At 35.7% G+C, this 26,067-nt stretch overlaps 1 protein-coding gene across 7 annotated transcripts in view; it reads right to left on the bottom strand.

Moving 5' to 3' along the window:
- Nucleotides 1–208: 208 nt before the first annotated feature.
- TIAL1 (TIA1 cytotoxic granule associated RNA binding protein like 1) overlaps nt 209–26,067 on the bottom strand; it is a 28,356-nt gene continuing 2,497 nt past the window's right edge. For 2 of the 7 annotated variants that reach the window (XM_075155173.1, XM_075155176.1), the window contains exons 2-12: nt 21,104–21,200; nt 17,558–17,707; nt 17,191–17,245; nt 16,798–16,885; nt 14,814–14,889; nt 10,793–10,901; nt 10,394–10,489; nt 10,224–10,308; nt 9,809–9,932; nt 9,190–9,329; nt 209–8,244 (exon numbers count right to left, since the gene is read on the bottom strand). In XM_075155173.1, the coding sequence (XP_075011274.1) occupies nt 8,127–8,244; nt 9,190–9,329; nt 9,809–9,932; nt 10,224–10,308; nt 10,394–10,489; nt 10,793–10,901; nt 14,814–14,889; nt 16,798–16,885; nt 17,191–17,245; nt 17,558–17,707; nt 21,104–21,200 (1,138 nt within the window). In that variant the 3' untranslated portion in view covers nt 209–8,126. Of the gene's footprint in view, nt 8,245–9,189; nt 9,330–9,808; nt 9,933–10,223; nt 10,309–10,393; nt 10,490–10,792; nt 10,902–14,813; nt 14,890–15,354; nt 15,423–15,658; nt 15,678–16,797; nt 16,886–17,190; nt 17,246–17,557; nt 17,708–21,103; nt 21,201–24,349; nt 24,439–26,067 lie in introns of those variants that run through there. The other 5 variants (XM_075155175.1, XM_075155174.1, XM_075155178.1 and 2 more) reach the window with 5 other exon arrangements.

Genomic DNA, 26,067 nt, shown 5'->3' on the forward strand with positions numbered 1-26,067 from the left:
GTTAAGCCTGCTGCTTTTGGAGAAAGCAACATGATTTGACGTTGTTAAGATCCGGGTTTTTTTTTCAGTTCAAAGCCAAGAGTCACTTTTTAGTTATACTAACCTTAAACCAGAAAGCCATTTTTAGTTTCAAACCAAGTTTTGTAAGTCTTAGCTAAATGCATCTACTATCTGAAGATTCACAAATACCAAAGAGCAGATAACAAAACACGTTTTTAATCTTTTAATAAGATACACAAAAAGAAAATATAAACATACCCTTGTAAGGTACACAGCATAAAACAGCTTTGAAGAGAATTCTGGTAGAAAACTATATTCTATTTCAGGCTTGCCTAAATAAATCAGGGGAATTTGTCCAGCACCCTTCACTTTGAACTCGGAGAAAGCTCTGACTCACTCCTTTGTAATACTTCATAGTATAAGGAGGTTCACAGGGTCAACTTTTATCCCTAATCTTGTGGAACATTCCTCAATACCTCCAACTCCAGCAGCTTTAGGCATGCCAAATACAGACTGCAAAACTCTAGCAGTGACATTTAAACATGCAGAAACTGAATTACAGGCTAAGTAATTCCAGTAGCGTTCCTACCTTCTATTAGTTATACCTAAACCTCTTCATAAATTGCACTGAGAAAAAAACAAGACCCAGTGTTTCAAAGCTTGCAATTTAAGTGGCTGAATTTTTTTAAAACAAAGTTTTATGTTCTTCTTTGTATCTGACAGTGAAGAAGTAAAATTGTTTCATTAGGTTAGTAGTAAATGCATATTCAAGTTTGGTAAAAACCTTACGGCTAAACTAATCTCACTTCTCGAGTTTCTTCAACTTTGTTCTATACAGAAGAAAGAATTAAGGTGAAGGAATTTTACTTTCCTTTTACACTTCCTTTTTTTACAACTGCAAAAAACAGGCAAATTATGTCATTTTTTCCTACCCTCCAGGACACCCGCAGGATTTAAAAACAGCTTTCAGAAAATAAAGTAGCACCATGAATTAAAACTTGAGATGAAAAAACATGGTCTTCAATAACCAATTTCACAGCAATAAAAAACTTGACTTGGTAAGACAATATTCACGTATTCAACTAGAAATGAATTAAGAAATCATCATCAAAACCTTAAAAGCATTCTAAGCCCCTCTGGACTATAGGTAATTAGGACTGATGGGGGGGCGCAGTAAAGAAATCTCAGTTTTTGTGAATTATGTCCAGTCTGGTACGAACTGAAGATACAAAAAAAAAAAGGGTACTTAACACATGCTTTCAACGTCCATCTGTAAATATTAAAACATGCATAGAGTACAGAAATCAAAGATTTTTGCAATGCAAGGGAACATTGAAAATGATACCCAAGGTCAGCATGTATTGCTGCTAAGAACCAGATGCAAATGCAACGAACTGGCTCCTTGTGCATGAAAAGCAAGTACAACTCCATTGACTAGAAACATACAGAACTGAAGTGAGAAACACAGCAAAATAGCATACGAAAAATGAGAAATATATAGCCTTAACAATAACTGAATCACAACCCACAATTTAAGTAACCATATGTATTTTCTACAATGAAAATAGTTATGAAGGAATGCCTGTTTCCACAGTCTCAGTAAACTAAGATTTGGACATACTTGGGTACTTCTAATGAGACTGCATCTTGCCTTCCTTTTATTTAGAAGTCATACAGAAACAGAATAGTCTCCGGCAATACCTTCCAGTAAGATTTTGCTGTAGAAGCATTTCAATGAAACGTCAGTTTTCTAACCTATGCAGCTTGTCAGACACTTGTCGCTAGATGCTATGACCTTGTCAAATGTATTTAAAGCATAGTATCACATACCTTGCCAAATTTCCATGTATACATCTTGGAGGACAGGTTCTGTATTGTTTCTTAAAAGGCCATAAAGCAAAGGGATGCTGGAAGGAATGCTCTCAGAAGTCAACGTGAACACAGCATCACCTTGTATGCTGGCCTTGAATCTTCTTCAAAATGCAACATATATTCAGCAATATATGCTGGTCCTCTGACCTCACATATTGACCATTTCAAAACATATTAGCAATACATATGAACAGCTATTACACTTCTAGAACAAGGTCTTATTATATGCATACTGCAAGTTTATAGTCATTTGCTCACTTCTGAAAATGTCCCTTTTAAGCAATTTGAGAGACATTTCATGGACTTCCGTATCTTTATTCCATAGGGTACATAAATCCAAGTAGGAGGCAAGATTCATCTAGGAATAGTATCCTAGAAACATTCACTTTTTTTTTTTCCTTAAAATCTGCCTGAAATCAGCCATGTTTTTAGACGATTAGTCACAAATACAACAGAAATTTCTCCTACAAAACCATAGCATATACTTGTAAAAAGCACTAAGATAGCAACAGTTCAGGAAATGTTGGACCTCAGTCTTCTCTGAATATTTGCAAATATACAGGACAGATTTATTCTTTACAGAACACAAGCTTCGCACTTAGAGCAAGCAGCAAGGCATAAATGTTTCCATCATTTCACTGTACAACGGTGACCCGTTGGTAGCTGTAGCACGTAATGGCAGCTCCATGGTTGATTCCATCTTTACAGTCTAAGGTGTATTCGTGTAGCCTCCTTGTGCTTGCAGGTGCAAGTAAAACTCAAGTAGAAATGGTTCTACGAAGGTATATTGCAAAATTAAATGGTCCTTTTAATAACTAAGAGGGTTCTTTTCCCCGCAGTGAGTACCTGAATTGGAAGATTTGAACTAAGCAATAAATTGTATCAATTGGTCCTTCCCATCATGCTTGATAACCCAACATTAAAGGAAACAAATCATTTGTGGAATGAAAAAGATCTGCTTCATTGAAAGGACCAAAGAAACCATAAAGCATTTTTCAAGGAACAGCACCCCAATAATAATTCTCCATTTATTAAAGTCAAAGAACTAGCTACTTAAATGGAGGATGGCAGCTTTTCATCATCACCTGTGATACTTAAACTTCTACAGAGTTGGCTCTAGTAAGTCCATTTCCATCTAGGAAATGTAAGCATCATTCAGTGTTTCATGTGGTAGACTTGTCATTCTTATTCAATTCCTACCCACCCCTGCTCCAGAAATTATACATTTAAAGAATGGGAACAAGCAGCTGTGCATACCTCAAACTACTTCAATTATACAAACAAAAGGGTCAATATAGGCAAACAATAGAATGCCAAGCTAAGCGGTCTAAATTAAGCAAAGGTCTACAAATCCAGACACTTAACGCAATTTTCTCCTTTAAGTTTTATTTGTGTAGTCAAATTAGGTATTCTAGCTTGGCTGTTTAATGTGCATCTATTTTCTCAGGAACCAAAAAGAAAATGGCCAAAGGTTATGTGTTTTCTATTTATGTAATTTCAAAGCAACATTATTTTAAGTAAGGTGATAAAGCAAGTTTGTGTCTGAATGGTCACAATCCTTTGGATACTGCTGCAGTATCTGCATAAGCCTGTCATGATTTTAAATGTGTTTGACAATATGACTTGGCACTGATGCTGCTGCATCATGCACGCTAGCCTGGCACGCGTACCACCTAGTCTCACCATTTTTCTCTTTCACCCTCCTCCCTTTCCCTGCATGCGGCTGGGAAAGACAGCTGCCGAGTATCTGGGATCAGTGAGAACCTGGGTTCACGCAAAGAAGAGCGACTGATCCCTTGTTTTCAAAAGGGCAATATTTAAATGCTATCACCCATCACTACACAAAAGTCAGCTTACAGTGAATTCCCTGACACGCCTCCATTAAGTGTTTTTCTTCTAAACAAAAAAATACCATCTACGCAACTGTGATGTCTTATTGACAGCTTGAATACTAAGATACAAGGCAAAGCAATGTTTCTTCCCATAGCATATCAGGAATACTTTAATAACCAAGAAGATTCAGATCAGCTTTAAACAAAGCACGAGTGGCTATATATTTAAGCAAGAATAACTTGTATTCAAATAATCATTACTGATGTCAAATTAACTTTCTGAGTCATTACCCTTTTTAAATGTCAGTGAATAAAGTATGTCATTCACATCCATGATCCAGATCAGCAGACATCCCAGAAAGATGACAGAATCAGTGTTCACTCATCAACATAAAATCCTGTTTCTTTTTCAAGTAAAACATTCAGTAAACATTTCAGCATTTTCTTTAATTTGAAGTGATGGTAAAGGTGTGGGAGGGATTTTACCCATGCGATACTGAAAAACACAAGTATCTTTTTAATTTTTTTTTTTTTTTTTAAACAATCAGCTGGATTCACGGAAGTTGGCCGGAATGAAACACAACAAAGACCTTCCCAGCAGTTATTGCCTTGCAGTTGCCTTTTTACAAACAGAAACATTATTACATAGCGAAATCCTTATATCTACTAATGTTGAACAGGCACCACATATGATCAGAACAAATAAATTCTCAGTTTCAAAAGAACAACTTCCTTTTGCTATTACAGCAGCAATTCAGATCCCAAACTGTATCTATACATGAAGATTCAAGTTGGAACAAGGCAGTTCTTTACAAACCCCATCCATTTTTTTTGAAGTATACTGAATAAAAGATTGCCTGTACCTTGCAATGTAACAACAGTGCAACAAAATCTTTTATTGCTGACCAGGAAACAGTTCCACGTGATTAAAAGAGAGACTTGTGCCCTTGTTCAAAAACAGTCAGATAATTAAGAAGTATCAGACACTAATCATGTCCATACAGTTTAAGTCTGCTTCCTTGTGTACAAACACAAGAAAAACAAATCACTAATTTTCTGCAAAACTAAGCCTTATTCACTGACTTTTTTGGCGAGTGGATTGAAGGAAATGGTTCTGATACAGTGAATAGCTGTCTCATGAAGTTACCTTAGTAAGGAAGAAGGTTCTGCAGAAAGAGTATGTCTGAAAACTGTTAACAAATATACACAAGGAGGCAGGACTGATGAAAAGCTACATGTAACCTTAGATTTACAGCCTTACTACTGCAACTCTGCAGAATACAAAATGGTTTTGTATGAAAAATTTTAAATAAAACACCTTTTACATGATTGCAAGTGCATAGTTTACAAGTTCAGCCTTGTATGCCTCTTGTCAGTTTTACAGCAAAGAGGGACAATGTTTTGACAGATGACAATACAGGATAAGCCCTTTATCATGTTTCACTTTTATTGAACATTTTCTGCAAATGCCCGTTACAACCTTGCTTCAGGTTGCACGCATCAACTTAAGCCATGATAAATCAATACTTTTTGAAATCCAAATCCTAGTGGTAAGGGGTTAGGTAGTGGTTGATTTCTGTAGTTAGAGAAATTACAACAGTGTAACAGTTACTCATAAAAGCAGTATGGCGCAAGAGGCTCTTTGGTGCCAAAAAATTGTCAGTGATGCATTTATAAACGCTACTGAGTAGAAAGCAATCCAAATTACAACTCTTCCTCGCAGTGCTACAGAAACATTAAAGGACACTGGAGACTCCCATATCTTGAGCAGTCTGCGAAGAAGTATCACCATTAAAGAAAAGCTGTATAAAAATCAATGACAAAAGACTTAAATGAGAAAGTATATCCTATCTTTCACCCTGAAATACAGGTCAGGTACGGCCCAGCTCTACAGCAGGCATATTAAATAATCAGATTTAAGGTGATCTACACATTGAGACCTAGAAGATCACTGCCTTAATCTTACACCCATTTATATGGGCATTTAATGTGGCAATGTACTTGCATCATCTAAATCTTCAGTAGTGCCTAAAGAACATACTGCTTACATATCAGCATGCATCCAGAACATAGTCATATGTCAAACACCTAGAATTAGGTAGAAACCCCAGATTTCAAGTGAAGTCTAAGAAATCCTAAAGTAACTTGCAATTCATATATCTACTGACTCGTGATTTTTTTTTTTAAACTGGGTAAGTGTAACAAAAATGCAGACTTACTTGTGATTTTTTTTTCCAAACTACAATGTATAGGCCGATCCTCGCGTAGATATACACATATATACAAAATTTATAGAAAAACAAAAGAAATCCTGTAGACAAGATTCTTAACTTGAGCGGAAAAACACTACGTATACCATAAAGGAGAAACAGAGATAAAGGGCCAATTCTGTCATCACAAGCACTTACGGTTCCACACCAACTTCAGTCATTATTGCATGCATTAGATGCCCAGAGTTACAAGTATCTCTTGGTACAGTTGAGCCAACTGACTAAATTGCTCTTCCAGTATATCTCACTTTCAACCTGATCTAAAAGTCAAGGTCCTATTTAGCATGTCAAGTAGAAGAGGAAGGAAAAAACCTCATGTGATTTGCTACAGCACTAAGTGTAGTTATTTGCACAACCTGGCTGGGTTTAACAAAACTGCAAGTTTCCATTTCAAAATCTATTCTAACTTGCAACACCTGCATGGTAAGAAACAGAAAAGATAAAATATGCAGCTTCTCAGACACTCATTTAGAACTATCATCTCTAAAATCAAACATTCCGTTTCTTTTAAAATGCAAGTTTGCCTCACTGAACTATCACTCCAAATCCTACTTTTTTTTTTTTTTAATTGTGCCTGCCTCAGTGTATTTCAGTATACAGCTGAAACATCTGCACCCCCTAGCTGTCACAGGTAAGACACGGTACTTATATCTAACTTACATTCATTTTCAACTTCAAATTTATTGAGGCAGTTTATATCAATGTATCCATAAAATAATTCAGAAATAACCCAAGTATACCATTTAAACATCTTCATGATTTATCCATTTACACACTCAGTACACAAACAACCCAGCCTCTGTACAGGTTCATCACATGCAAACCACCCATAAAGACAAAAACTTTAATTAAAAATAAGTCACAACTCAGTGTACTGTTTCAACTGCATCTCCATTTACCAAATGGCACATTGAATATTCTCTAAAATAAGATGTTTTTAACAATCTTGTTAAAAAATTCTTGGGCAAAATATTTCTAGACTTAAAAAACATCAAGATTTTTCAAAACACTCAAGATACTATACAACTTATAATAACCTTGAAATAGGTTTACAAGGTTGTTAACCAAGGTATTTACATACCAAATAATGTAAAGCAAAAAATTCGTATTTCTAATGACAAAAAGGTGATGCATTAAAGATTTATGAAATTAAAATTAAGGCTCTTTGTTATAGTTCTTTATGTAACTTTACATAGTAGCCAACTTTGGAAATGTCAGTCTTGCACATTCTTGTCAATCTACTGCATTTAAAGCAGTAGAGTATATTAAGTATTACTTTGAATAATTACATTGCTACTTCTATGTTTGAGCATGCTCTTGAAACACTGTACTTATGAAATATTTACAATGTGTAGCCTTCAAACTTTATGTAAAAGCACAAGTATGACTGTCTGATTTGAATACAAACAACATACTTGCAAAAACGTTTTTACTTCTCAAAATTAAATGCAAATTACTACAGTCTTAATAAGCAAACCAGCTCTGAAAAGTTTTAATGTGTGCCTGAATGTGGACAGTAAAAGTTATGTGAAATTACTCAGACAGTACTGTTTTTCATTTTAGACTGAACTACTCCTTGTATCAGACTGTTTTCTTTAAGCATGTAGAAAAATTAAGTATTTTTTAAAAAAATTATTCCAAGACCTACATATACTTTCTGAGCTATGCCCATAGGTTTCTTGAAAAATCAATACTGTCTAGCAGGTTGTAATGATTGGTCCACAGTTTATTTCAGGATGCGTGTTCAACTAAAAGCAACTTGCTGTTTTTCAACGTCATTTCTTTAAAAAGCACAGTGATATAAAACACTGAAGACAGAACAAAAAAATGGAATGGTAACCTAAAGATCAAATTCATTAGCCATTTCTCCTACTATATCAAAATTTGTAGTCAGAATTGTCTTTATTGACTTTATTTTTAATTTTTGTACACAAAGAAAAACATGTCCATATCCATCATGAACAAAAACTTAAAAAGGCAGAACTAGAAGACATTTGTGTCCTTCACCAAAGCAAAGCTGTGCTAAAGGTTCCAAACATTTCCATTTTTAAAATAAATATTTTCTTTTTTCATTGTCTACATTCCAGTCTTCAGAATGTCACTGGAAACTGCAGCCTATCATGAAATACACACTTTTAAACAGAGTCCCAGCTCACTGTGTTTGGTAGCTTGCCATACCATATCCAGCTTGGTTAGGTATTACAGGAGCACCTTGTCCCTGGGCAGGCTGAGCACCAAATCCACCCATCCAGGCAGCAGATGGAGATTGGCTTAAAAAGAAACAGGATGGTTAAAAAAAGGAAAGGAAAAAAAAAAAAGAAAAATAATCATGCAAGGTAGTCAAGTTATTTACAAACCAACAGACTATAAAAAAAGAACATAAAAACATACTTCCTGCACTAGTCTTCATACCAAAATAGAACAATTTCTTCTTCTCTTTAATGAGTAATTCAGGTTAAGTGCTACAACATGTGATTCTTGGAAAGTATCATAAGCTTTTTAAGAACAAAGAAAAAAAAAAGCCCCACAAACCTTGGGTACTAGTTGCATAGGACAACCGCCTCCAAAGGCATGTACATACACAGGTGGCTGTAAGTCAACATCAGTGATGCAGAAATACAAAAAATTCCCAACGCCTAATTGGCATGAATACCAGTGATAGGTTTATCAGGGCTTAATATGTTTCAGTGGCAAGAGATAACGAAGAATTACGTGAGCGAAGAACTTATTTCAGAAGTAGTTAAAACAAAAAATTGTGAAGATTTCAGTGTTCAAGAGATCAAGTATTAAAAGCCCACCCAAATTCTGAAACTGGAGAAGTTAAAATGTCAGTATGTAGTTTCTTCTCTTCAGGGTTATGAACCCTTTAGGTAGATACCTGGGCTCCCTGCTTCAGGCTCTCCAGTATTCACCACTTCAAGTCAGAATCCAGAAAGTTTTTAGATATCAAACAAGACCACCATTTGAAACTCTACCATGTAAGTCGTCTTTGTGCCTTGAGTCTCAAAACACCCATACACATAAAATGTGTGATCGAGTACAAGTCAGAGTGACTCACCCCATTATTTGGTCTATGGTAATCATTAAATGTAAGTTTTAAGCACGTAGGAGTCCACCTAAGGCTTGAAACCTTGTGCAAACCTTGAACCAAATCAGCCTGAAACTCAGATATAACATTCTTGGAATATTCTAAGAAATTAAATACAATTACTCACTCTACTCCAAAACCCTGTTGATTCCATGCTTGGCCATACATTCCATATGATGGTACTTGCCACCCATTAGCCATATATTGCCCGTACTGTTGTGGATTTCCATATACTTGGCTCCATTGCCCCCACTGACTGTAATCCACCTAAGGAGAGAATAATTCATAGTACTTCAGGTTCTAGAGATTGATTATGTTCCTTTTGTGCTGCTAAAGGCAAAACTTTTGGCTATATCAATCACAGGGCTAAAACGAGCAATAATGAGATCAGAAAAATAAATAAGACATCACTGTGACTTAATTAGATCCTTGTACTGAAAAACGTGTTTATGTGTGTTTGAAATACCACGGAGTATTTGGTTGGATAGTCACCTAGTCTGCAGTAAGTGAACTAGCAAGAATCAGAATTACCTCGAAGTTTCTCCCTATCTTGAATCATATCCACAGGACAGTAACAGATATTCCATCAAAATCACTAGCCCAATTTGATGAGCAACTGGAACATAACTGAGACAGAACACGGAATTTCATAAGAACACTACCACAAAATTTAGCTATTATAACTGGGAAGGCATTACAGGTATGTACACAATTGCTTTTGTGATATAATGAAAGAGTGCAGTTACCTGTTGGAAGTTTTTAGTCATATCAGGGGATTCTTTACCCCAATAACATTTAACAACATGTCCTTCAATTGTGGTTCCATTAACTGAAACAATAGCATGTGCTGCACTTTCATGGGTTGAAAATCTAAAGAATGTAAAAACAAACTAATGTTATGCTTTATAGTACTTTCACCTGACTGTTAAAAAACAGTGACTCCATACATACAGGAAATCCAGAGAAAAAGATCTGCTTTCACAGATATTCATCTTCTCAGGTAAAAAGATTGGTGGCCACTTTTAAAAGTTCCAAATTTTTCTATGAACGTATGGTGACAGCTTTCAATGTATCAGCAGAAGTTCAATCAAGTGAAATTACAGAAAGATGAAACATTTCTACGTCAACAAAATCACAGATTTTATTTTTCTCTGTCCATACCTGACAAATGAGTAACCTTTTTCTGGAAACACTCTTATTTCCATAATCTGTCCAAATGGTGAAAAAGTCTGTCTCATAAGTTGATCTAAAACATATAATGTTCTTGAATTAGGAACCATCTTGGTGTCCAAAAAGTTTCAGTAATAAAAAAGCAGTAAAACAAATCATACCTGTTAGCCCAGAGGCAATTCCTCCACAGTACACAGTACAATTTTTTGGACTTGACTGATTTACTACATCTTCAAATCTCAATTGTTTTGTATTATCTATAAAGAGAGAAGGCTGTTTTTAAGCAGTAAGCTAACAATAACCACAAACTCCCAGATACTTACCTTGTACACAAGTGTGAATTGTATGTTTAACAAACACATCCATTATTTTATGACAGACCCATAGTGCCATCACTATGTTGATATAATATACCAAAAAAAATCTATTCTTTAAGATCTGGAAGTCAAGCTAGATATGTAATTAAGTGACATAATTTTGGCAACATTATGTTGTATTCCTCCATTGAACAGTGCCATGCAAGAGAGCAAACACAACATAGCATTACATGAAGGTCTTACTTTCTTGTGTACTTTTGGGGGCTGGCGGTTTCCGTGTTGCCCAGTTAGTTCTGATCTGACGGCCTCCCAACCACTGGCCTCCCATGTGTACAATAGCATTTTCTGCATCCTAAAGAGATGAAAATAAAGATTATAACACATCCAAATAAGAAGTATGTACAAGTCTACTTCTAAGAAAGACTCGGTTGTCAGTTAATTCTGTTGACAAAACCAGTAACAGTACTAAAAAGTATATGAAATTCTGAAAAATCACAGCAAGCAGCCAAGAATGAAGTAACAGGAAGAATGAAGTAACATGAAGCCAATCAGTTACTGAAAAGGCCCTCACAAGTGATTTGATAAAACCTTTCTCCCACCCCCATTTTCTACACACAGGTTAGAAGCCAACTACAACCAACATATACTACCTTTACACAACAAGCATCTGTATTAGAATATTTAAAGGCTGCCCAAAAAAGTACAAAGGTCATACAGATGCCAGAAGCAATTACTGAAATAAAACAATTATATATATAAAAAAAAATTATTTTGCCAATTGACTGTATTGAAAATACAATACACAAAAGTATATTTAATAGTAACAGATCAAAAGTCAGGAAAGACTGTTTAATCATCAAAATTCCTCACTGAAAAATTTCTCAGATGTAATCCAAGTAACATTTATACCATGCAGTATGTGTTTGCAAAAGACATTGTATAATATCTTAATACACACTCAACATAATAGGCCAAGTTTAGGTAGAAAAATCCTAAGTTCTTTGAAGACTGCATGGTAGTTACTAAGAAACTGTAATGCTGAGATACAAATTGAGCATGTAGGTTTCCTTTTATTTATTATTTGCACACCCCCCGTCCCATCCTCTCTTCTGTCCTCTGGAGGCATGCAATTTATGTCTGAGCATAGACTGCTTTGTAAGTTCTCTAAATAGTAAAGTCGTTGTATGAACACACACACACACAAGAGTCCATGGCCCACGTGGCTTAACTTCTTATCTTGAGCATGAATTAGAAGACAATCTTTAAGTTCACACTGTAAGCAGAAACATCTGGTAAGCAAGGGGTAAGCAAGGCTAATGCAAGAAGCAATTTTTCCCCCAACTGCTTTTAAAGACGACAGGCAGAGCAAATAGTACATATGTTTGAAATGCTTTTCCAAGGGCACAAAGCTTAAGAAAGAAAACGCTAAGCACAAGGGACAAGAGAACGTATGGACAAGTTAAAGGTGAGCGGCTAGCATTGTCCTGCCTCACACTGAAGGCTTCCAGCTATTACACACTCATCTCAAACTCAAATCACTCCGGACCTTGATCCTCCTAAGTTCAAATTACAGAGTGCTCATTTTGAAGACAATACATAAATACAAAAAAGAAATCATGAGACATGACCAATACGGGGGAGGGGGGAGGAACAAACAAACAAAACACTGGACAACAAAAAACTTATTCAAGCACCTTCGCTCCCAAAACATAATGAATAAGCTACAAACTGACTAGAAAAGGAAACTAGCTCTAGTGAATCTCGCTGCCAGTCTTGAGGATCATAGCTATGACAAAAATGGAATGGAGCCCGTGCCATAACTGTTCCAGTTCAATATAGGAGTTTAATTTTCTCGTAACTGTGGCGTGCATTAAGACCTCAGGCTGGAGCACCTGAAGTCTGGGAACATATCCCACTTCCCCAAATCTAGCAGGATGACAATAAATTCTGAAAAAGAGGCCTTAAACCACCAGCTCAGGATGGTTGTGCTATAACCCTATAGGTGCAGCTGCTGTTTGAATGAACAGCAATCAGGACATAGTATTACATTTAGAATTCATCCATTAATTTTGCAGAATGAATACAGATTTTAAATTGGCGTTTTTATGGCTCAGTCTTAAAAGAACCCAGTAACTTCCATTCCGTACGACTGTTAACAACATTTCCCCTATGGTCACGGAAACCAAACACAACTGTATGATAAGGGAAGAAGGGTACAAGAAATAAGACATCTATTCCTCTTGTCTATTTCAGCTGCAACACAAAATAAATGAAGTGTAAGTGGAAAAATACACTAAATCAAGGCATTCAATTGTAATATGGCAAATTGTAATATGCAAATCTGAAGAAAAGAAATTCCAACTTTTTCTTCTGATTAAGATTCAGCTCGAGATAACTGTTACAGAAGACAGAAAAAGAATCTTGACATGTAGGACTTCTGACCACACAAACAGGCTTATGTGCCTAAAATCCTTAACTGTGTGTGTTTTTCCTACGCAAAATATTTAAGGAAAATGTTTACATAGTTTCTCCATGTTGTTCTAAATGTACCTCTAAATACGTACAGCTCAGTTTTCCAAATAATTTTCACAAATTTCTTACGCTGTCAAACATATCTAATTTCCAAATTACCAAGAATTATCTGTTGAGTCAATTGTATTGCTATAAATGATAGGGAATAGCATTATTTTTATCAGTACTATACTGATTAAATTCTACAAATAACATCTTTAATATCTCTATCAGAAAGAGATACTAGTCACTTGTCAGAAGCATTTTTTCCTAAGCATACATGACATTATCCATTATATAACACCATCCAACAGAAAACCAAGAACAACCTTCAGTTTTACAATACACATAAGCAAAATGCTTTAAAAGTACAGTATCAACTCTTAGCTGCAAATTAATTACTCAATACAGAGAACCATCTTAGATTTCAAAATGTTCTAACAACTCAAGCCAAGGACCAACCAAGAGCTTTACTGAGATGCAGAGCTCAAGCAAAAAAACCCAGCCATACTTCAGTGCATGACACATTTGGTTGCATTAGGTCCCCAGAAAGATTGAGCTTTGGCACGAACCTAAACCTGGCAAACACCAAACTCTGCTGTGTCGCGTGGCACTGCGCTCCTTAGGGCTGAGGGCTCCAGGACGTCATTTTGCAGGGGCTCCTACCTTACACAGGGAACCACACTGACCTGGCGCAGTGCCTCAGCTAAGAGACCCAAAGCACTACTGATCCGACCAGGGACCCATCTCACTGTAGGGGAGATCACAGAATCACAGAATCATTAAGGTCGGAAAAGACCTCTAAGATCATCGAGTCCAAACGTCAACCCAACACCACCATGCCCACTACACCATGTCCCTAAGCGCCTCATCTACACGTCTTTTAAATACCTCCAGGGATGGTGACTCCACCACTTCCCTGGGCAGCCTGTTCCAAGGCCTGACCTCTCTTTCAGTAAAGAAATTTCTCCTAATGTTCAATCTAAACCTCCCCTGGCGCAACTTGAGGCCATTTCCTCTCGTCCTATCGCTTGTTACTTGGGAGAAGAGACCAACACCCACCTCACTACAACCTCCTTCCAGGTAATTGTAGAGCGCGATGAGGTCTCCCCTCAGTCTCCTCTCCTCCAGACAAAAACCACCCCAGTTCCCTCAGCCCCTCCTCATCAGACTTGTGCTCCAGGCCCTTCACCAGCTTCGTTGCCCTTCTCTGGACACGCTCCAGCACCTCCATGTCCTTCTTGTCATGAGGGGCCCAGAACTGAACACAGGATTCGAGGTGCGGCCTCACCAGTGCCCAGTACAGGGGCACGATCACCTCCCTATTCCTGCTGGCCACATTATTTCTGATACAGGCCAGGATGCCGTTGGCCATCTTGGCCACCTGGGCACACTGCCAGCTCATGTTCAACCGGCTCTCGACCAACAACCCCAGGTCCTGGGGGAACCAGATGGTTCCACAGACTAAGCTGAACTACCCTAACACACCCAAACAAGCTTTCTATGTTCAGGAATCTTCTTCCACAATGTTCTCAAATCTTCTTTGACAACGTTCTCATAGCATCGCCGTCATCTGAATTGTTTCAACCCTTAACCATAAATAACAGAAGTTTTTGACTAAAGTAAATTTGTCCCGTACACGCAAATTTATTTCCCTTGGGAAAGCCTGATACATAGCGAATATATAAACAGAGAGGCAAAACTAGAAGTGGAAAACAGGCAATTATTTTAAATCTACATTGTGATTACTCACCAGTTTGTTATAAAAAGATACAAAACCATAGCCTTTTGACTTTCCAGTTGCCATATCTTTAACTACCCGTGCATCCCTGTGAAAAGAAGCACAGCTATATGAGGGTAATATTAATAACCTGCAAAATAAAAACTAAAAGGAACCACACACACTGTATTGTGAGCATAATTTTTTCTTATAAATTCAGTTAGCCCTAAAACTACAATCATTCCTGAACTCTCCCTATTGCTTCTTTACCTGTTAGAAAAAAGCAGTAGGACAAAAAAAATAACATGTAATAAACATGCAACCTATCCACATAACCTATACTGGCTAAAACTAGAATGTTCAAATTTGAAGTATAAGAGAAACAAAGTTTCCTTTTCTAATATTCTATTGGCTAGGGTCGTCTAAGGTTTACTGTTCTATAAATTACTGTAACAATTCTATCTAATTTACCATGCATTTTCTAAATAGTTAAATGTCTTCTGCCTAGTGATACAAAATATATGAAATATTAAAAAATCGAAAAAGAGGAAAAAATAGGAATTAAAAGGCATACATGGCCTGTTAACAGATTTCTTTATTTTTCTTGGTCAATTCTCTACCATCATTTTGGAGTTTGGGTAGCTGTAAATTTTGAAAAATTGACATTTTCAGAAATTTAAGAAAGGAGAATAAAACTAACAACAATGCTAAGCACACCAGTACGAAAACAACAAATTTACACAGAAATTTTAGTGAGTAAGTTAAAATGATTGGAAATATAGAACTGCACTGAATATAGAATGTTAAAATGTAAATACTAAAATATGTATATATAAATAATGTATAATAAGAATAAATAGAAATGAGAAAAAATCTACAACTGAGTTCCAGTGTGCACAGTTCCTTGCAGTTAGCCTTCAAGATCCTGTCCATTCTTATGAGCAATTCTGCAAAATAACCAGAATGCTATTACTTTTAATTGTGACTTGGACTTTAGAAAAACTGCAGGTCTCAGGTATAAATATAGATTGAGAAACAAGAAACCTGAATTATTCTCTTTAAATTGATTTTTAAAACAATACTACTTACCACATTAAGAGACAAAAAGCAAAGTAAACAAAATAGCAGAGGTAAGAAATAAGATTTATGATTCATTTAAAAATATGCGTACAGAACAAGAGAAAAATAAGAATTTTGTTCTTAGAAATATATTCCTGTAAAGTAGTACAAAAATGTTCATGTGCAACTTTGAACGATTTTTATAACGATAAACTGACAGAAGATTAACAGACTTTTTTGTAGCAGTAATCTTAAGGACATACATACTTTAGCACTCACAAGGATTCTTGTAATGTTAAATATGTTCAATTAAAACACCAGGTGATTTAGTATCACCTGAATTATCTACGAGAAGTTTAAAGAAACATTCTCTTAACCAGCAGAAATGTGCACATAATGTAAATCCACCATTCTTTCATTTAAATATTATAATCTTAATTCATCCCCTGTTATCATCCAAAAAAGTAGATTTTATTCTCGTAAGTATAAGCTTTTTTCAAAATGTTCACAAGTTATTCAACTAGCTGCTTCATATATTATATTCCAATTGCCCAGTTTTCTATACTGCCTATGAAACGCAGCATGAATGCATGCAAAATACACGGAGGATGCAACATATACCAGTTGTCAAGTCACTACTCTGTACACATTCTGAACAACAAAAAGTCACACTTAGGAACAGTAATTAAATTTTAATAAAAAGTTGAAGGACATTAGCATATAAATTAGGTTAAAAGCACACTGCTTTCAGCAAAACCAGAGCACAATTACATTACTGTATTTACAATCATAATAGATACCGAGATGAAACAATGACCCCTCTTTACTGCCCACCCAACATAAGGAAATTAACATCAGAAACATTATCTAAAAAGATAAGAAATAACATTTCAACTCAAACAAATTTTCACTGTCATATTTTCTAACTGATATTGGAAATGTTTATTATGATACTTACGATATTTTACCAAAAGGAGCAAATGCTGACTTGATGTCTTCTGTTGTTATTTCTGGACTTAAATCCCCAACGAACACATGGAAGTGATCTGAAAATAAATGATTTACTTATCAAATATTTAACTGCTATCTAAAATTTCAGCTCCTGAGAAAGTGATGCTCTGCACACAGCATTGGGAACCACGAACGCCCAGGATTCCATTTGATGAGCAGCAGCAATTTAATCTGTCCACTCCAGTTTCCCCAGTTGTAAAGCAGAAACAGAAGAATTAGTTTGCAAAATTCTATTAAACACAAGATGGGAAGGAGAAAAGTTATGTTTAAATGCATTTATGACAAATTATTACCACATTGTGAAGTATTTATGGTGATACTGTGGCATTACTTTACTTACTGGATGTATCTTTTTTCTGGCTACTTGGTGTTGTTGCCCAGTTTACTTTGACCTCCTGAAAATAAGTATAAGATTTAGTATAAATTCACAAAATTCTTACATTTCATAAGTTCATTCAAGGGTAGGTTAGAACTGTCAATGTTTACAAATTATCATTCAATATAAAACACTGTAGTAATTAGAACATCACAAACGATATGTTTCCAGAACAAGAGTTACTTTTTTAAATCAGTATTTTAAAAATATTATTCTAACAATATTTAACCTTGGTAAACATCTTCAACAAAATGAATGCCCCACAGTTGTATTAACATTTTTACACAAACCTATGCCCCTTAAATCTAAGATTACAATGTAAGCAACTTACCTTTCCCAAAATTTTTCTCCCATTCATAGCAGCTAATGCAGCAGCTGCATCTCTGTGTTCATAAAATTCCACAAAGCAATAAGGGTCATTGCTTGTATGCTGCAAAACAGAAAATCCAACAGAAGAGTTGACCCTTCTGCTATCGGGTTGCTGAGAAGAAAATCCAGGAAAATATATTACTTATAGCTAGAAACTTTAAGAATGATTTGCATTAGATTTATGAAATAGCCTTTGACATTACACTTAAATGCAAGAATTATTAAGATGGACTTTTTATTAAAGGTCTAGCAATTTCTGAAGTATAGTTTACTTTGTATGGGGGCTCAGTACTCTAAGTTTACTAAACTAAAAATAATTCAACTACCAGAAAAGTGATCTGCAGACTGGATGGAAGGAGGGAAAAAAGGAGAAGAATGGAGAGAAGAACAAAAATGGTCTTCTGCCTCACATATATACTCAAAGCTTGAAAGGTTTGTTCCCCAGGTACATTTTTGCCAATTTTCTCTCTCCTGCTTCTTAAGAAGTTTTTCCTTTTATTTGCCTGAAAATCACTAGCAGACAGTAACCTAGAAGTTGCATATTCTCACTCTCAGGTGAAAAATGTTATAGCCAGCAACTGGGAAATGTCCCTTTAAAAGGACTCAAAATAGTTTGACTGAGGGAAAAAGATATTAATCAATTGATTGTTACTCTGTTAAATCCTGGGTATAACCTGTTTTTGTAGGATGGCCTATCGAATCACCTTTAAAAATACTAACTGACAAACAAAGCTCACTGAAGTATTAAATGTACCAGAGTATTAAGTGCAAAGAATGTAAAAGTTTTCAGAAAAGTTGATCAAGTGGAAATGATGATTAGAATGCCAACTTTAACACTGGATTTAATCTGCCTAAAAGATGTAAGGAGTACAAAAACTAGAGCCTTACACCAAAGTATCCACATTAACTACTCTGCATGTACATGGACTAAAAGATGATAAACACCAATATTAAACTAAACAAATTACTTCTTGCATGAACAGGGAAGGGTCTAGCATGTAAAGAAACTGCTTTGGCATCAGTATTCTTGCATATCGACCTCCCCCAGTGTCAGGTAGAGCATAGCTCTAACACAAGTTAAGAGTAGGCCTTTACCAGTTTTACTATTTAACTTCTGAAAATTCATACACGCTTATATGAACAAAGAAATTCTAATTCTGCCCCATAAAACTGGATTGTACATCTTCAAACATAGTTCTGTCTACACCTGAACAGGGGAAGCTATTAAGATCTAATAGCTGAGCTGATCACAAGGCCTTTATATACCTAAAATGATCAAGTCATTTGAAGTCTTCCTTTTAAATACTGTCAGTACTAGGAGTCTCTAACTGATGCAAAATGAACAGACAAGAGAAAAATATACCTGAGATGATAAAAACAAGAGTTTAAGTCACAACAGCCATGAAGTGCTCTAAAAGCACATTCACTCCAGATGCCCCAAAACTTTAAGCCTTAATTCACCCCTCTTCCCATACTATTTTCCTGCTGCAATGAAAACAAGATTTGGGAAACCCATTTAAGGACTTAGCAGATTTAGTGTAGTTTATGCTTCAACTGAAGCGCAATTTTACTTTTAGATTGCGGGGAGGTCGTCTTTAGCACTAAGAACTTGTCTGAATATGAGAAGACCCTCTTTTGCAGATGCCCAGATCTTTAGGTGTTCAAGATACCTGTAAATGCTACCCACACCACCCCCTGAGTATTATATACCCCCCCAAATAAACACTTGAAATCTCTAAACACTTGACATGTTCATGTCATATTCTACAAATGAAAAAGAGTGAGCAAACAGTTGATGCACCTGGCTAAAGGTGAGGGGGCGGAATCACAAAAGTTTTGAAAACATTCAGGTATAAACTTGACTGATGGTGGCAATAAAAATGGACAGGTAAGAACCACTTAAATGTAACCCAGTGCCTATGAAAAGTTTACAACACACTGATGAGCAGGATGGACAGTATGGACAGGTACTTTGACAGTTAAAAGCGCTGTAGCTGCAGGCCAGTTCCAGTCTAGAATCCATCCTGCACTTGCTGACTGCTTGGTGACAGGTGCTAAGGTCAGCCCAGTGCATTCACCTCCGTATGACTGAATATAGCTGCAAGTAGCTTTTTGTTTATCTACTTATTTCATAAAGGTGTCTCACTGTTATTTCTATGGTTATGTAAAATCTTAAAACCACAAAGCCTAAATCAAGGTAAAATGAATGTTGGAATTTCTCATCTGGTTCTCAAGAAATCTCTGATGCTGACATCTCTCGATCAACGGAAGGTTGGAGCAGCAGTACCTTGTTTCTGAAGAGTGTATGACAGTCAAAAATGCTTCTTCAGAGAAAAACTAACAACTGTCCTGTTATCCTCTTGTTTAGTTATCTTCCTCCAATAAACTTACAGAAAACGTGGCAGAGCTCTTATCTTCACAGAAAAGTTTTAATAAAGTGCCACATGGGAAATTATTAGTCAAGACAAAGATGAGAGTGATTAAACAAGCATCGGGTGGATAATAAGCAGCTAAAACCAAAAAAGCAGTGTGTCACATTGAAAGGAAAAGACCACCACAGAGGAGTTACTAGTATTGTTCCTAAAGAAGTCTGGTCGCAAGACTTGCCTTTTAATACTTTCATTAACAATCCTGACAAAAAAAAAAAGTGACTGTACTCAGGAAATCTGTAATTACAAGTTAATATGAAGCATAAGAAGTAGTAAAAAGTAGGAAGACCATACAGAAAAGCAGAGTTGAAGAACCAAAGATTAAACCTCGCAAAAGTTCCAATTAGTCCCTGCCTGTTTGAAGTTTATCAGTTATAAATGCAGAAGGAAGGAAAAATATTAGGGAGCGAGAAGTTGCCTAGGATGTGTCAACAAGATCACAGAAATGGCTACAAACCCTAAACATACCAGAGTATTTACAACTGAGAGAAGAAAGTATTAATACTTACCAACACTTTGTACAAAAGACCTTATCTGGAATACTATGGAAATTTTGTCACTTTGTTTCAAGAAAAAATTAATTTAAGAACAGACAAGTGCAGACAAGAGCTATTCACACTGGCACAGAAGCAGCTCAGGAAGATCAAAACCTATTCTGAAGGATTTTTTACTTTTCATCCATAGTGAAGCAGCATTTATTTGAGAGGGAAAAGAATTACTGAGGCTCGTATTCAAATAAAGTGAAAAATGTACAAAATAGCCATGAGTAACACTTGAAATAATAAGGTTTCTGATCATCGGAACAACGTGGTTCTGAAAAGAGGGGGTAACAATCTTTTAAATAAAGTGGAATCTCATCATCAGCTGGTAAAAGGTATGTCAGGGCTACAGGCAAAAGTACAGGACTGTACACAACAACCGGTCTCTTCTGCAAAAAGTTATGCCCAAAGACAAACACAATCAATTTAAAAAAACCCACTACATTAATGCCAAAAGAAGCCCCCAACTCCATTTATTTTGCACAACTTTATCCTAAGTTACATTATATTTGCTACTCCCCTGGATGTGGAAGGCCTTACCTCTGTTATCATTTTACAGCTTTTGCATGGTCCAATCTGGCTGAATAACTGAAGTATAAGAACTTCAGTCACATCTCTGGAGAGGTTTCCTACATAGCTACACAAGGAAACAAAAAACCAACATTTTAAACCAGAAATGTTCATCTTTTCAAATATAATTACGATTTTAAAATCCTAAATGACTATGAAAAATCTCCCTTTAAATATCCCCGGTATCTTAAAGATAGTATTTACAAATTAGTTCATGATATAGTTTTAGCACAGCATTCATGTGGTTTCTAAATTATAAAGTTGGACACAGACATTGAGAACATGAAGCTGGATTCAGACATAATACTGGATACGGGTACCTAGTGCCAATCGTTTCTTTGGCAGAGAACTGTCAAAAGCAGGAGGAATATTGCTCAAGAATGTTGGGTAGTACGAGCAACCAACTGGGCAAAGATGTTTTAAGTTTCACTTCCCACTGAGCATCTAATCAAGACTATTTCTGAATTTGGGTACGAACCCACATCTAACTCCTATTAGTTCAGTAGTAGCTATCAGACATAAATTCTGCTGCCTTGCAAGCGACCAACTGAATTTTTCTGTTTTCCGGGACATTTGGAAAACCAGCCCGCTCACCGATAGGCAAAGCAATTTATGCAGCATTATGCCATAGGAATGCTCCGCACAGCATCTATCTCAACAGCTACCACCTCTGTAAAACTCTCCAAAGTTTTGGCAGTGTTATTTTAATATCATCCCTACTTACTGATTTTTTTATTTATAAAAACCTTAGAAATAATTCCAAGTTTTGAAATACCTATCAGGTTTAGATAGAGTCTTAGATTTACCCTAGATAGCCAAAAATCCAATAGCAGAGTTTTAGAACTACTTCTAGGTACTCTGCTACATTTTACATTCACAAAAAGCAAAACCAGGTCACAGAGATGGCTGAGAAAAAAATCATGTGTGCAAAACTGAATTCTTAAAAAAAAAAGTGACTAATTTGTAATCAAATTGTAAACAAAGCGATCAGTTAAGAGAACAGCTTGTCACAGCAACAGAACTCAAAAGTCATCAGCACAGGGCCATTCATTATCTTTACAAATAAGCCTGTCAAGACATAAAGTATTCAAATGCAACCAACAACATGAGCAGAACTTTTGTGATTTAGCTGTTGAAACAATATACATTTTATCCATTTTACTCTGATCTCTTATAGTATGTCATAATACAGTAAACTAAAGTCAGTCTGAGCTGTTAATACACTTCAGTGAACATAAATGTGAACCAGCATTTCTTAGCCTATGCATAAGCCAAATTCTTTTGAGTACAGCAATTTAAGTGCACACTTCTTTTGCTTAATGGACATCCCTTTAAAAATTTTGAAAAGCAATTTCTGTGTTTGACCACTGGACTTTCATCTAGCTTCAGCAAAATTAAAATGGACACTATTTGTTTTCATCCAAACACCACACAATGATATCAACAGATTTTTGTTCATGTTGTTATTCTTTCAACAACTACGAAACAGTTCTGCACTTTCTCAGTCAGGACTTAAATGCTACATCCAGAGTGAGTTTCTTACATATCACATCACCTGAATATAGAAACATCCATTCAAAGCTTTCATGTACTCATTACTTTCTTATTAAATATGTATGAATTAATGGAAGTCATTAATAGAAGCTACATTTGCAGCCTGTATTGTTATGAAGCATTTTGGTAAAAAAGTTAAAACCTGCAGAATTCTGTAAGACCCATGACAGGAAAAATTGCCCATCTCATTGACTTCTCAATTCTCTATTCCGAAAACTTTGCAGTTAAACATTTATCCATACCTTCTTTCTGAAACCTTAACTAAATTTTTGTTAATCATTCCCCAAGATTAAATTGTAAGTCACTAATAGTTTTAAATGGAAATATTAACTGTTGTAGATACTACTAAAATCAGATAGAAAATACAATTACCAGTAGGAATTCCTACATAAAGAGTCAGTACCGCTGTGAACTTATTACTAGTACTTGTTTCCTTTGTATATGTTGTAGAAGTACTAGTTAATACCATGCCTTAACAGCATACGGATATAAGCACCTGTACGGTAGCACTGACATGAAATGAAATACAGTGAAGTCCTATTAACATTATTTCTACTGCAAAATCAGATACAGTAGGGAGTACAATTAACACTATAGAAAACAAAATATCAGCCTCTTCTGCATAATATTAATATGGATTTTGGAAATGCAAGAACTCTGAAAAGCAATCTGAAGAATTTCTCTTGGTCTGACAAAAAAGCCAGGCAAAGCTATTCCTTAGAAATCTATTCAATTAACGTAAGCTAAATTACACTAACTGCTAGAAGAGACACTAGGTGATTTTCCAATACCACTACGTCTTCATTAAGATAGTTGTGACTGAGAATGTTGCATCATAAACTTTAGCTATGAAACAGGTTGCCTCTTCATAAAAATCAGCAGTGTAATTCTGGACCACTTGATTGCTAGATTCAAATGGGATGTAAAGTCCTAATGGTCCATTAATTCTCTAAATGTGTATAATAAATACTGCCTTGGTGTTTAATAGTCAGAAGGCATTAATACCTTTCACAAGTTGCTAACACCTTGAAACCTGAATAATACACACGCTGAGAATACTTCACAATAAAAGACTCCTGTAACAAGGACCACATCCGCAGAGACCCAAATCTCTTCAACAGCATGTAAAATATGGGAATACAAACTTCTACAAATTTGAAATAATACACTAGAAAATAAGACTTGATGGTTACTTTCATGTCTTTACGTAAAGTAGGTTGCAGTAACATTACCTCCTTCAGTACAGTTAAAGGCGACTTAAAAAAAAACACCATACAAGCAAACATCTTCAGTGTACAATGTTTGAATACTATATAACTAAGGAAAAGAAATATATTCAACACATTAGGAACAGAAACCTTACCTTTCTGGAAACACAAAACTTTCCTCAGCTGATGCTAATCTCCCGCCACACATCGCCAGCCCCTATTGGTGCACCCAGTTTTCCCCTTTCTAGCTCGATTTGTACATGATATAACATAACATAGTATTTTCTAGTCTACTTTATGAAATCAAAATAAGCAGAACAACACCTAAAGAAAACATACGGCTTTTAACATGCTATTGCATGGTATTTCAATCTTATTGTTTTGTTACATTCTAAAGGATATATTATTCAAACTTTTTAAAAATTATAAAACCCAACAGAGAAGAAGCACTTACTATCCTTTTATAGGCTGTTGTCTTGGTTAATGTGACAGGGCAGCAAAAGTTGTGGCTTTTTGCATACAGGCAATAGTGTTTGTTCCCTTCTGCAAGTTTGAAGCACTTAAATACCAATTAATAAGCACATACAAAAAAAACCCCAAACCATATATCTCTCTCTGTGTATATATATCTCCTGATATAAATTTCAATATATTACACTTTTGAATGCTGCTGACAACACAAAGAATAAGCAACTGTATTTGAAATTCAGAGATCTTGTAAAATTATCTAAAGAATAAAAGAAGCACATATCAGCAAGTAATGAGTTTTAGAATTAAACTCTCTGGCTTGAACAGAAAAATCCTCTTTGTGAAAGTAAACAGGTTTTCACTGTATCCTAGATAGGTCAGGAAGAAAGGGAGATTTGCAGCCACTACTTTTAGGTCCACAAAACTCCCCTACATACTGCTTGGAGGAAAGATAGTAAATATGTTTTCACACTCACACAGACAACATGCAAGAAATGGCAGATTCCGTATTTGAATGAAGAAAGTATGATAACCAATAAGGTAACTGATGTGGTTAAAAGCCCATAGATATTCTAGTAGCATCTCTGCCTAGTGCTAGTGAGCTGCTGGAAATAAAATGATACCAAGAAAAATCCACTCTGTAGACTCCACTAGCAGACAATATTCCTCTACAAGAGAAGTGAACTGAAAGGAAGTATAACAGAAGTGAATCCAGCTCCCGGTTCACAGCTGAAGTCTTACTTATGCACCCTATCCAAATTCCATGACACTAAGAATATAACACGACAAAGCTAATGATATAACAACTTGTAGGTATTCAGTGACTGTTCATGAAGTTTTTTCTAAAACCATTAATAAGAACATACAAAGCTGGAACTTTTCTTCCAGTTACCAGCGACAGCTGAGAACATGAGCAACACATTAGGTTTCTGATAGTTTAGTTTCCACCTTAAAGTAGAAACAAGACTTTGATACAGCTTGTGATGGAAGGAGATATGACAGTACTCACAGAAAACAGAGCTTTCAAGTGTTCTATTAAAAAAAAAAAAACACAAAACAAAACAGAAGCCCACAGCTCATTTTAGACCAGCTACAATATTACACATTGTGAATTTTCTATATCACACTTGAATTGAGTGGTGTGACAAATCCTACAAAAAGGCCCCCCCTTCCTCAAATTGTTTAGAGCAGCAAGGAAAACTTTTTGGCAGAAAATATTGAATGTTATTCTTCACATTTCTATAAAGGCCTAGTTATGAAATGCAAGAAATAAAAATGCAAATGGTGTCTATTTTCTATATTAAGCCTCAGAAAATATTTTGAATTCTTAGAGGTTCATGACTGACCTATCATGACTGAAAACAACATAACAGCCCTGCAAGTACTGCAAATGGAAACAATTAATATTCCTAAGACATTTAAGATGGGCATAAATGTTAGGTGAACAGTGGTTAAGTGGGTTTTTATTTTTATAGTTAAAAAAATTGCTTGCAAGTGTTAAAAAAGAAAACTCCTTCCTAACCTACAGGTTTAGTTTTTCTTTCCTGAAGGAATAAATGAAATACTGAAGACATTCATAAAGTATCACTTAAACTATCAACCAAGTGCTTATGCACATGGTCAAACAACTACAGAAATAATTTGTTCTTCACTTACTTCCCCCCCTCCCCATAAAAACAAACAAACAAAACCAAGGAGTTCAAC

This window comes from Calonectris borealis, chromosome 7, assembly GCF_964195595.1.
Source record: "Calonectris borealis chromosome 7, bCalBor7.hap1.2, whole genome shotgun sequence".
In the NCBI taxonomy this organism is placed as follows: domain Eukaryota; kingdom Metazoa; phylum Chordata; class Aves; order Procellariiformes; family Procellariidae; genus Calonectris; species Calonectris borealis.